The following is a 13926-nucleotide window of genomic DNA, read 5'->3' as shown; positions in this document are numbered from 1 at the left end:
TTTCGGAACATATTGGGTGTTATGCCACAGGGATCAACGATTACCTCAATCTTTTACAATTGGATGAAGGCATCAAACATAGGATCAATTGTTTTTTTAATGATAGGTAAGTAAGAGGGTTGTAAGAAGACATAAGGAAGCTATAAAGGGAGAAAGATAGGTTGTCAATGAGCAAAGATCTTGCCAATGGAATTAAATGTGAACAAATGTGACATTGTCCATTTTTACAGGAAAACCAAAAATCATTTAGACTTTTTTTTTATGAGAGATTTCAGAGCTCTGAATAACAGCACACAATTCACAAAAGGATAGTTTGCAGATACTTATATTAAAATTGCTAATAAATTATTTTTTCGAGATTGGGGAATAGATAACAAACAATGGGCCATGTTTCAGTTCTATGCGGCGTTGGTAAGAACCTAACAGGAGAATTATATCTTATTTAAGTCTTGTTTAATAAAATAAATGTTGGAAGTAGTTTAGAGAAAGTTTATGTGGAATAGGTGTGCTATCTTACGAGGAAAGCTTGAATAAGCTATCATTGTATTTCCTGGCATTTAGAAGAGCAAGAAGAGATTTGATTTAATTGAAACACAAGATCCTGAGCGATCATCATTGGGTAAATGCAGAAAGGATGTTTCCCTTTGTGGAGAATCTAGAACCAGCGGCCATTGTTTAAAGGTTAATTTGGGGGTTGCAATAATATCACTCATGATTTGTGAAGCACCAGAGGTGGCTGAAGGGACATGATCTACTTCGGCTCCTCAGTTGTACATTTAAAGTAAAAAAATAAAGATTCCTCTACTCTGCTCCAATCAAAAAAGGGATGTCATGGTGTTCTAATGACATTTTCTCCATCAATCTTGCATTATTTAAGCTATAAATATTGAATAAGAGGCAGAAATTAACAGACCGTCTCCTTCCTTTAAGCAATCCAGATTGCCAAAATGAAAGATTAATGTGCAACTCCACTGCACCATCTGACCGTACATTCTGTGCAACAAATGTTTTAGGTTTATTATTGTAATGTGTGCGGAGGTACAGTGAAAATCTTTGCTTTGCATGTCATCTAAACAGATCAGATATCACTATGATGCCTGATGCAATATGTCCCCTCTCTGAAACACCACCTCCAAGTAAGAAGTGAAGCTGTGGCAATAATTCCACTCTCTCTCCTTTCATACCTGGTGTATCTGCTGCTCCTGCTGTTGAAGTCTCTCCATTTTTAGATGGATAGCATGCAGTCGTGCTTGGTGCTCAGACTCCACCCGTTTAGCATCCATGAATGCTTGTTCCCCTTCCTCATACTTCTGAGAGGCAAGCTGCAAGGAAAGAGGTTAGAGACTGACACAATATTTTTAAATTCACTCATGGAAAGATAATTGTCATAAATTATCAAAGATTCCAAATTGTACCCAGGTGTGATGGTGATTATTGCCCACCTGTGATTATCCTTGAGATGATGGCCGTCTGCCACTTTGGTAGTAAGAATAGGAAGGCAGAGTATTATCTGAATGGTGTCAAGTTAGGAACAGGGGACGTACAACGAGATCTGGGTGTCCTAGTGCATCAGTCACTGAAAGGAAGCATGCAGGTACAGCAGGCAGTGAAGAAAGCCAATGGAATGTTGGCCTTCATAACAAGAGGAGTTGAGTATAGGAGCAGAGGTCCTTCTGCAGTTGTACAGGGCCCTAGTGAGACCGCACCTGGAGTACTGTGTGCACTTTTGGTCTCCAAATTTGAGGAAGGATATTCTTGCAATTGAGGGCGTGCAGCGTAGGTTTACTAGGTTAATTCCCGGAATGGCGGGACTGTCATATGTTGAAAGACTGGAGCGACTAGGCTTGGGGGAATCCAGAACAAGGGGCCACAGTTTAAGAATAAGGGGTAGGCCATTTAGAACTGAGATGAGGAACAACTTTTTCAGTCAGAGAGTTGTGAATCTGTGGAATTCTCTGCCTCAGAAGGCAGTGGAGGCCAATTCTCCGAATGCATTCAAGAGAGAGCTCTTAAGGATAGCGGAGTCAGGGGGTATGGGGAGAAGGCAGGAACGGGGTACTGATTGAGAATGATCAGCCATGATCACATTGAATGGCGGTGCTGGCTCGAAGGGCCGAATGGCCTCCTCCTGCACCTATTGTCTATTGCTTTCTCAGTTTTGCAGCCTGAGTTTTGAAGGTATTACTACTATGTCTGCAAGTCACATAATATGCAACTTTTAGAGGACGGGAGAGGTGGACATCATAAGCATCTAATACCATTGTCCGTTGATACTATGTACAGTCAAGTTCTGCCTTGGTGTAAAAAGCAATCAGTCTCAGCTTCTAAAATTAAGCTGAAAAATAGACGCAAAGTCCTGGAGTAACTTGGCATGTCAAGCAGCATCCCTGGAGAACATGGATTGGTGATGTTTCAGATCAGGACCTTTCTTCAGACTGATTTTAGAGGGGGAAAGGCAGCTAGACGAGGGGAGAGGCAGGACAAACCGTGGCAGGTAATAGGTGAACACAGCCGAGGGTTTTTGTTGAAAGGTAGATGGTTGGACAATGTAGGTTATAGTGCAAGAGTGTTGCAAAGGTGAAAGATCCGCCATGCTTTTATTGAATGGTGGATCAGGCAGACGGTAGGTGGAGGGGGAGGGGAGAAATGAGTGCAAATCTAGTTAGGGTTCAGGGGAAGGAGGGTGAGGGGAAGGAGGGGGAGGGGAGTGTTGTTAGATGTTACCTATAATTGGAGTATTCAATGCTTATACTGTCGGGTTGTAAGCTACACAAGCTCATTTTTATTTTTGAAATTAAGCTCTTTATTACATTTGGATCCATTTGTGGAATGGTCCAAATTGTCCTGGTTAAACCAAATTGAACATTAGTAAACAGGTTATTAGTGAGCAAATATACTTCACAGCACTGTGAAGGATACCTATGATCACATTGTTAGTTGACAGTAATGGCAGAATATCACACTGGAGTTAATCAATTCAATGAAATCTGTCTTTAGTAAGGACCTCAGAAGACCTGGGGGGGGTATTTTGATAGACAGATGGTAGGACAAAGGCCAGTGATGACAAGACAGAAGGTACGAGACAAAAGAGTGCGGCAAGGTGGCGCAGCAGTAGAGTTGCTGCCTTACAGCGCCGGAGACCCGGGTTCAATCCCAACTACGGGAGCTGTCTGTATGGAGTTTGTACGTTCTCCTCGTGACCACGTGGATTTTCTCCGAGATCTTCAGTTTCCTCCCACACTCCAAAAACGTACAGGTATGTAGATTAATTGGCTTGGTGTATGTGTAAAATTGTCCCCAGTGTGTGTAGGATAGTGTTAATGTGCTGGTCGATGAGGACTTGGTGGGCCTTCATCAGTCAGAGTATTGAGTACAGAAGTTGGGAGGTCATGCTGCAGTTGTATGAGACGTTGGGAATGCTGCATTTAGAATATTGAGTTCAGTTCTGGGCACCATGTTATGGGAAAGATGTTGTCAAGCTGGTAGGGGGTTCAGAGAAGATTTATGAGGATGTTGCCAGGAATAGAGGGTCTGAGCTATAGGGAAAGGTTGAGTAGGCCGGGACTATTCCTTGGAGCGCAGGAGGTTGAGGGGTGATCTTATTGAGGTGTATAAAATCATGAGAAGAATAGATCGGGGAGATGCACAAAGTCTTTTGCACAGAGTCTCTTGCCCAGAGCAGGTGAATTGAGGACCAGAGGACATAGCTTTAAGGTGAAGTGGAAAAGATTTAATAGGAATCCGAGGAGTAACTTTTTCACACAAAGGGTGGTGGGTGTATGGAACATGCTGCCAGAGGAGGCAGTTGGGGCTGAGACTATCCCAACGTTTAAGAAACAGTTAGACAAGTACATGGATAGGACAGGTTTGGAGGGATATGGACCAAACGCGGGTAGGTGGGAGTAGTGTAGCTGGGACATGTTGCCGGTGTGGGCAAGTTGGGCCGAAGGGCCGGTTTCCACACTGTATCCCTCTATGACTCCCTCTATATCGTATTATGTAATCTTCAGTCAAGATATGAGGATTATTTCAGTGGCAGACTTACAATTTCTAATGTCATCACTTGAAAATGGTATTCATGTTTTCTCTGGTTTAACCATTTCTCAAGGAATAAATTTAATTTAATTCAAAAACTAAATTGTCAGATGTTTTTATCCGGGTAGAAATTTGACTCGGGTAATGAATTTGAATAGCCATTCTTTTCACACCTTGCTCATGTTGTCGACCTCTTCAGCCCTCTGCTTGATACGGATTGCCATGGCATTGACGTTCTCCTTTTCCAGCTGTAGTTCATGACGCTCTTGATTTAGGACCTCTCGTTCCTGGGCTAGCTGTTCATCCTTTGACTTCAGTTCCACGACTTTTACTTTAATTTCAGCTTGTTCCTGCAGGTACATGTCAGACATGGTATCATCAGTTAGTGATTGTAATTATATATTTAAAACATACAGTTGTTAGCCGTGGAGCTGTTACCTAAAAAGACAGGACCTAAACAAACAAAAAGGTGTTTGTGTTTAGACACAAAGTGCTGGACCCGAAACGTCACCCATTCTTTCTCTCCAGAGATGCTGCCTGTCCTGCTGAGTTACTCCAGCATTTTGTGTCTACCTAGAGATTTTACAATGCAGAGTAAAACAAAAGGAATAATGATACAAGGCAAGTGGGTGGTGATGTGATAGGTGAAGGAACATGTCTAAGAGACTGAATCACTATTTATTATTATTATTTCATATTGCATATTGCTATTTCATATTGCATATTGTTAAACTCAACGTTGAATACACTAAGGCAGTTTAAATGATGGGGATATAAAGTTTGATTTTGTTCATTTTTAAGTCATTATGATTCCGTAATTTGCAATGTTTTTTGGGTTGTGTACATTTGAATGTAGACATCATAGTTATATAATTGATTTGCTTTTGCCAGTATTATCAAATAACAGGAACCATTTGATTATGGGGAAGCAGCTGGGCTCAATCCTGGGGTCAATAAAGTAGTAGTGGCTCTACACCAAATGCTCAGATCCAAGTAAGACTAATCCCTGGAAATAATGTATATTTAACTCCATGATCCACTCCTCCAATAATACGTAAAGTTCTGAACAAGTCAAAGTGAAGTCGGTCGAGGCCATCAGGACCTCTGGGATACCTCCAGTGCCACAACCACCCTCTGTCCCGTTTCTTGGACCTTCATTTGATGTACACATCTCTGGCAAGGGGGGCTTTATTGTCCATCTCTAATTGGCCAGAACTGTGGATTGGTGAGTCCAATGCCATATAGTGTGGAGGGTGTAAGGCCCGAAAATTTCCTTCCCCAAAGAACATTGGCAAACCAGGTGGATTTTTACAACAACCCCGTAAAGTACACAGAAAGTGCAGCACGGGAACAGGCCCTTCGGCCTACAATGTTTGTGACGAACATGAAGCTGTTAAACTGAGCTCATCTGCCTGTATCATGGTTACAATTACTGATGCCAACCTTTTTCTTAATGAAATCATGACAATTGTTTAGTTTCTTGAATTTACATTCTCAACTGCCTGACATGGTATCCATAGAAACATAGAAAGTAGGTGCAGGAGTAGGCCATTTGGCCCTTCAAGCCAGCACCGCCATTCATTGTGATCATGGCTGATCGTCCCCAATCAATAACCCGTGCCTGCCTTCTCCCCATATCCCTTGATTCCACTAGCCCCTAGAGCTCTATCTAACTCTCTCTTAAATCCATCCAGTGATTTGGCCTCCACTGTGGCAGAGAATTCCACAAATTCACGACTCTCTGGGTGAAAACGTTTTTTCTCACCAGTTTTAAATGGCCTCCCCTTTATTCTAAGACTGTGTCCCCTGGTTCTGGACTCGCCCAACATTGGGAACATTTTTCCTGCATCTAGCTTGTCCAGTCCTTTTATAATTTTATATGTTTCTATAAGATCCCCTCTCATCCTTCTAAACTCCAGTGAATGCAAGCCTAGTCTTTTCAATCTTTCCTCATATGACAGTCCCGCCATCCCAGGGATCATTCCCGTGAACCTATGCTGCACTGCCTCAATTACAAGGATGTCCTTCTTCAAATTAGGAGACCAAAACTGTGCACAATACTCCAGATGTGGTCTTACCAGGGCCCTATACAACTGCAGAAGTACCTCTTTACTCCTATACTGAAATCCTCTTGTTATGAAGGCCAACATTCCATTAGCTTTCTTCACTGCCTGCTGTACCTGCACGCCAACTTTCAGTGACTGGTGTACAAGGACACCCAGGTCTCGCTGCACCTCCCCCTTACCTAACCCAACTCCATTGAGATAATAATCTGCCTCCTTGTTTTTGCCGCCAAAGTGGATAACCTCATATTTATCTATATTATACTGCATCTGCCATGCATCTGCCCACTCACTCAACCTGTCCAGGTCACCTTGCATCCTTCTAACATCCTCTTCACAGTTTACACTGCCACCCAGCTTTGTGTCATCCGCAAACTTGCTAGTGTTGCTTCTAATTCCCTCTTCCAAATCATTAATATATATGGTAAACAGTTGCGGCCCCAACATCGAGCCTTGCGGCACTCCTCTCGCCACTGCCTGCCATTCTGAAAAGGACCCGTTTACTCCTATTTGCTTCTGTCCCTGGATCAATGATCCAGAACTCTGACTCTTAGTCCATAACTTCATTGCACTACTATATCGCAGTAGAGAACTTAGATTGCTTAAGTGATTTTTCAGGCAGTGTTACCTGGTGCCATCTATCTCCGCTTCATGTTTCTGCACCCATTCCTCACCGTAGTTAATCCTGCTGAACAGGCTTTATCAGTTTACATGATACCAGACCCCAGTTCAAGAGAAGATTACGCTATCTCTAAGATAGGTTAAACCCCATATTAATCACCCTTGGGTTCAAGTCTCTAGTTTTGGGAATAATGGATAGATTGAGAAATAACCAGCAGAAACCCAAACCCAACCCTGCATCTGAAGACTGAGCAGAGATTTATTGCTTTATTAGAGGAACATGTTTCTCACTTACTTTTGCCAGGCTGAAGATTGCTCCTTCTTGCTGTGCATTGAGCTGTAGGGAACGGTTAGTATCTCGTTCTATCCGACCACTGTTCAGTTTGTGTTGTGTGTGAAACTCTGCCCATTCGCCAGCCAGTCTCCGACGTTCCTCTGCACAGCGCTGCATCACCGACTGCTGCTCCCCCAGCAAAGCACTCTGAGATTGAAACACGGAATGTAACATGGAAAAGCATCTTTCAATATAGACTCTACACTGGGAAATCTCCACTGATCTACAGGAAGATCTCCTCGTTTCTCTACTGAAATAAGCTTCTTTCAGTCCAACATTTCACCCACAGGTTACATGACTTGATGGCAAATGAAAATTCAAAAAAAGGCGATGCTGGAAACATAAAATAAAAGCAGAACGTGTTGAAAACACTCAGCAGGGCAGGTAAGGAATCTTGCAGGAACACCAGCATAGTAGTTGTCACTAGATGAGTAATTCAGCAGCCTGAACAAATTACCATTAAACAGTAGAGCCCAAGGAAAGGCCCTTCAGCTCATAATGTCCATGTCCAACATGATGCCAAAACCATCTCTTATATATATATATATATCCCTCCATTCCCTGAAAATCCATGTGCCTATCCAAATATCTCTTAAATGCCACTATCATATCTGCCACAACCAGTATCCTTGGGAAAAGGTTCTGACAGTCCACCCCATCAACGCCTCTCATACTTTTATATATAATTCTATCAGGTATCTCCGCAACCTCCGGCATTCCAGAGAAAACAATCCAAGTCTGTCCAACCTCCCCCTGTAGCTAATACCCCTTAATCCAGGCAACATTGTAGTAGACCTCCGCTACACCCTTTCCCAGAATTGCACACGATATTCCAAATGTCCTATCGAGAGATCTGAATTCAAATCACACTTTAGTAGTCAGCAATTTAGTTAACGAGGAGCAAAAGCCAGTGTCAGTAGAAACAGTCCTGAAACCACCAGATCTCAATAGAAACCCAGCTGGTTCATAAATTTCCTTCAGGGAAGAAAATCTGCTACCTTTACGTAATCTAACTCGACAAGTACATGGATAGGATATGTTTAGAGGTTTATGGGCCACACACAGGCAGGTGGGACTAGTGTGGATGGGGACAGGTTGGTCGGCGTGGGCAAGTTGGGCCTGCTTCCACACAATATGACTTTATGACCAGTGCATGTCAGATAAAGAAATCCTACTGTCTCATGGGAATCTCTGGCCTTTGACCACTTCAGGTGGAAAAGGAAACATTCATAGTGTTATTGGGAGCCTTGCGGCCATGCATCAGGATCTCACCTAGGCCCTATCGAATCATCCACTTTGCCTGCTATCACTATCCAAGGTGTGGAAGAGTTTGTGGTTACCACTCTGGCCGCATTGGCCATCACAGAAAACTGTTGTAAAAGTTTGCAATTCTCAATCGCAAGGGATTGACCAAGATGACGTCTGGGCGTTGCATTCTACAGTCTCTTCTTCACACCGTTGCTTTCACCCCGACAATTCTCAGGAGTGCATTGACATGGATTAATTACTGCAATGAACTTTTTAACACATTGGAGCTGAGATATTTATATCTGCTTCAATCATAGCAAGACGGCTATATTCTTATTCCTAAGTATTTCTATTGTGTTGAAATAAACTGGTCCTTCTGTATCGAGTTGTTGACATCACGATGCTTCTGCGAGGTTTAGATGCAGGGACCTATTTATCAACAAATTATCACGGTAAAAAGTACAGATGCAATGTTATAGATTAAATGTGTGCACTCCTTCGTCTCAGCTACTAGAAATTCTGAGTGCTTCCCCAACAACTCTTTTCACACATAAGGTTAGACAACATGGATGATATTTAATGACGAATCAGCTGAAAAGAAAAACTGAGTAGAGTGGAAAATGAGCACCAGGTTCATAATTATCTGATTTGCTCATCATGCAGGATAAATTTGCTTACTTAAGATATGCATCAAGACAGAGGATAGTGTGGAGGGGAGGTGATCAGGGATGATGAGGGAGAGCAGGGGAGACGGCTTCATAGATACACTTGCTTGCTACACAAAACAGTACCTCCATTAAAAAATGTTGGACGGTGTTCAGGAAGGAAACTCAATTCAGACCTTCAAAAATCAGCTCCTAGGCAAACAAGTTCACAATGCTAATAAACATCAGCAGAAACGAAACACACAAAGAATCTTTCTGAGAATAATTACAAATTTGGTGTCCATTTTCCACCCCTCTCGGTTTTTCATTCAGCTAATTTCATCAAGTTTCACCCACATCGTTTAATCTTTTGTGTGAAATAGATGTTGGAGGAGCATACCACACATCTAGCAAGTGAGTGTGGGGTGTGCACACGTTTCATTTGTAACATTGCATCCATATTTTCTATGGTGACAACTTGTTCAGCTCCTAGGCCAGCAAGTACACTGAGCAAGCAGTCAGCAGCAGAAATCTTCACATAAAGTATATTTCTGTTAGTATCCTACCTTGGCCCTCTCTAGCTCCTCCCTCTCAATGCTGAAGTGTTGGCTCATGAGTCTACGCTCTTCCTCGAGAGATCGCTGCACCGATTCCACTTTGGTTTGCTCCGCTGTTGCCCTCCAACGCTCCTGCACAGAAATGCAAAACACTTCCATACATTTACCCAAATCCAATGTAGTTGAGTAACATTTTTCCAATCAACGGCAAACAATGCCCTCTGAGTACTGTCACTTACCTTAAAGACCTTTCGAAATGTTGAAAAATGTACCGCTGACAACATGGAGTTCAATTCAAGAAATTAAAAACACGCAACATTACTCAATTACTCATTAAATAACCACATCCAAATCTTGGAGAGTGACGTTTTACATAAAAGCCAGGAATGACGTTTTATACTAAACTTGCCAAGTGGAGTATATTGTCACTTGCAACATATAGTATAGTCCCTACAACTCTCACAGGGAATAAACCACACAGCCACTGGACTGTCAGGCCCTCAGACAGTAGAATACCCAAATTCCCAAGGGATTGCAAGAACCACACCCCTCAGATGAGACCGTTCTTATACCCACTGGAAAGGTGGAGTCCGCATCCCTCAGTGAGCATAGCTCCTGTATCCTTGTGGAATACTGTTACCACATCCTCCTCTGAGATTAATCCTGTATCCCTCAGTGAACTATTCGATTTCACCACCCCCACTGCCTTTACAACATTGCCCAAGATATCCATCCAGGTGGTTCTGAAATATGGCTGTCAATATCAGAACAACAGGGTTTTAATAAAAGTGTCTGAAGAAGGGTCCTGACGTTAAACATCATTTGTCCATGTTCTCCTCCAGAGATGCTGCCTGACCCGCTGAGTTTCTCCAACATTTTGTGTCTATCTAAGGTTTTAATAGGCCGTAGCTGAACTCATGGACCATCAACTTCACCACCAATTTTCATCCTGCACTCAGTTACTTGGAGAATCTGACACCTCCCTCCCCTTTCTTGATATTACAGTCTTCATCAGAAGAAATAGATTATTGACTGACGTCTATTACAAACCCACTGACTCCCACAACTATCTCAACTACACGTCTTCCCACCCTGCTTCCTGCAAAGACACTATCCCCTACTCCCAAATCCTCCGTCTACCGCAGAAGCTGCAACACCTGTCGCTGTACCTCCTCCCTCGACTCTGTCCAGGGACCCCGACAGTCCTTTCAGGTTAGGCAGAGGTTCACTTACACCTCTTCCAACCTCATCTAATGTATCCGTTGTCAAGATGTGGACTCTTATTCATCAGCGAGACCAAACACAGACTGGGTGATCATTTCACGGAACACCTTCACTCAGCCCGCGTGAACCAATCTGATCTCCCGGTTGCTGGACACTTTAATTCTCCTTCCCATTCCTACACAGGCCTTTCTGTCCTCGGTCTCCTCCATTGTCAGAGTGAGGCTAAATGCAAATTGAAGGAACAGTATCTCATATTTCGCTTGGGCAGCTTACAGCGCAGAGGTATGCATATTGATTTATCTTATATTAATTAGCCCCGGCATTCCCTCTCTCTCTATCCCTCCCCCACCCAAGTCACACTAACTTCTTATTTTCACCCAACAAACAGCTTACAATGGCCTGTTTCCTTTATTGTCATTCCTTTTTTGCATATCTTTCATTCATTGTTCTTTATCTCTCCACGTCACAATCTATATCTCTCGTTTCCCTTATCCCTAGCCAGTCTGAAGAAGGGTTTCGACCCGAAACGTCACCCATTCCTTCTCTCCAGAGATGCTGCCAGTTCCGCTGAGTTACTCCTGCTTTTTGTGTCTATCTTCGATAGAAACATAGAAAATAGGTGCAGGAGTAGGCCTTTCGGCCCTTTGAGCCAGCGCCACCATTCAATATGATCATGGCTGATCATCCAAAATCAGTACCCCGTTCCTGCTTTTTCTCCAATATCCCTTGATTCCATTAACCCCAAGAGCTAAATCTAACTCCCGCTTGAAAACATCCAGTGAATTGGCCTCCACTGCCTTCTGTGGCAGAGAACTCCACAGTTTTTCCACATCTCAGTCTTAAATGACCTACCCTTTATTCTTAAACTGTGACCCCTGGTTCTGAACTCCCCCAACATGGGGTCTGCTGTACATGCACTAACGTCTGGTCATTTTTTAGCCCAGTCAATGGAAACCAACTGAAGTAGGTGAACTATTATTAATTAATAGAATCATTATTAACCTACTTCCCACCTGTACTCCAACACATAATAAAATCACAGCTCTTTACCCTAACCTCCGCCACCAGTCTCCCGGGCCACAATTTGTGGCCCAGTCTTCATGCCGCCACTCTCCTATAGATTTGGCAATTGGAGACGATTTCATTGTCCACAAGCCCCAAATTATTACATTTGTGTGTTATCCTTGTCTTTTTCAGTTATCTTTTTATTAATATTTTAATTTTAAATTGATGGGATTCCTTCAATTTTAATTGGGAAATTAAGTTTTCAAATTTACTAAAAAGTTTATTTTCTCTGTTTTCCATTTAAAACATAATTATATCTGAATGTTGTGCATGTAGCTAAAACATTAGATGATGGTAAGCACATTGTATATTGAGCAAACTAGCCTCTGACTCTCTAGTCTCTCACGTGATTTAATGGCATGACATTGTAATAAATGATACTAATCCTTTAATTAAGAATCAAAAAGTGGGTAAAATTTGGGATGGAGTTGTACGTTCGAAAACATTTCATCTGATTCTAACCGGAACCATACAATCAGGAATGGACATATTAACATTTCAAGCATTGTAGTACTTGACAGATTTTAACATTTATCTACTGCACCTTTTCAAGAAGTCGTGTTTGTTCATTCAGCCTGATCTCCATCTTGGTTATTACCTCCTGCATGCGTGCTCTCTCCTCCTCCAGGTCTCTCTGCTGGCGCAACAGACTATCCTGCTGAGCTGAAGGAGACCACAAAAACAAAATAACAGTCAAATTCCAAAAACGACATTATCATCACTGACACAGGACAGGTTGTTCACTAGAGCAGTTGAGAGAAAACAATATACAGTTGAAAGGCATTTTTGGGGCGATGGTTGTGATTATCATATGGGCAGCAACAGAGCTCCTCGAGACACGAAACTGAGAGTTATATGCTGTGTGTGTCGAGAAACTGGAGGGTCTTTGAAAAATGTAATTAATTTTCTAATGAGAGGCCAAAAGAGTACTCATGGAGCATAGAACACAACACCACAGGAACAGGCCATTCATTCCGTAATGTCTGGCCATTCAGTCCGTAATGTCGGCCATTCAGTCCGTAATGTCAGGCCATTCAGTCCATCAAGTCCAAACATGAAGCAAAGTTAAACTAATCTCTGCCTGCACATGATCCACATACTTTCCTTCCCTGGATATGTATGTGCCTATCTAAATGCCTCAAACACGACAATCCTATCTGCTTCCACAATTGGATCTCTGTACCTGGCAGTGCGTCCAGACAACCAATACTCTGTAAAAAAAACTTTCCTCGCACACCTCCTTCAAACTTAGTCTCGTTCATATTAAAGTTATGCCCTCTTGTCATCAGGGATATAGATCAGCTCCAGAAATGGGCGATGAAATTGCAGATGGAGTTTAATCTGATCAAGTGTGAAGTGTTGCATTTTGGGAGATTGAATATAAGGAGAGAGTGTACAGTTAATGGTGAGACCCTTAACAGCATTGATGTGCACAGGGATCTTAAGAGTCCAATCATAGCTCACTAAAGGTGGAATAACAAGTAGATAGGGTGGAAAAGAAGGCGTATGGAATGCTTGCCTTCATTGCTAAGGGCATCGAGTAGAAGAGTCAGAAGTCATGATGCAGCTCTAAGACTTTGGTTGGATCGCGTTTGGAGTATTCCATGCAGTTCTGGTAGCTCCATTACAGGATGGATGTGGAGGCTTTGGACAGGGTGCAGAGGTTTACCAGAATGCTGCCTGGAGCAGAGGGTTTCATCTACAACAAGAAGTTGGATAAACTTTGATTGTTTTCTCTCGAATGTTGGAGGCTGAGGGAAGACTTGAGAGAAGTATATAAAATTATGAGGGGCATAGATAGGGTAGACTGTAGGAACTTTTTTCCCAGGTTGGAAATGTCCAAAATTAAAAGGCATAGCTATGAGGCGAGAGGGGGAAAGTTCAATGATGATATGCAGGGCAAGTTTATTTTGTACACAAAGAGTGTACAAGGGCCTGGAATGTATTGTGTTGTATGAGTGGAGGCAGATGTGATAGTGGCATTTAAGAGGCTTTTAGATAGGCACATGGATGTGCAAGGAATAGAGAGATAGAGACAATGTACAGGCAGATGAGTTCAGTTTAGCATGCCACCGTGTTTGGCACAAACATTGTGGGCCAAAGGACCCGTTCCTCTACTGTAGGGATCCCTCCCT

General features: G+C 42.6%; 1 protein-coding gene across 1 annotated transcript in view; it reads right to left on the bottom strand.

The window, feature by feature from the left end:
• The window catches only part of fbf1 (Fas binding factor 1), a 62891-nt gene that overhangs the window by 3939 nt on the left and 45026 nt on the right, over nt 1–13926 (bottom strand). The window contains exons 23-27 of the mRNA XM_078401583.1: nt 12336–12454; nt 9512–9634; nt 7015–7200; nt 4209–4385; nt 1185–1322 (exon numbers count right to left, since the gene is read on the bottom strand). Coding sequence (XP_078257709.1) covers nt 1185–1322; nt 4209–4385; nt 7015–7200; nt 9512–9634; nt 12336–12454 — 743 coding nt within the window. The remainder of the gene's footprint in view (nt 1–1184; nt 1323–4208; nt 4386–7014; nt 7201–9511; nt 9635–12335; nt 12455–13926) is intronic.

The sequence above is a fragment of the Rhinoraja longicauda genome, chromosome 6 (assembly GCF_053455715.1).
Source record: "Rhinoraja longicauda isolate Sanriku21f chromosome 6, sRhiLon1.1, whole genome shotgun sequence".
NCBI classification, from domain to species: Eukaryota; Metazoa; Chordata; class Chondrichthyes; order Rajiformes; family Arhynchobatidae; genus Rhinoraja; species Rhinoraja longicauda.
Note: the sequence above shows the minus strand (reverse complement) of the source record. Positions and strands in the feature narration are given on the sequence as shown.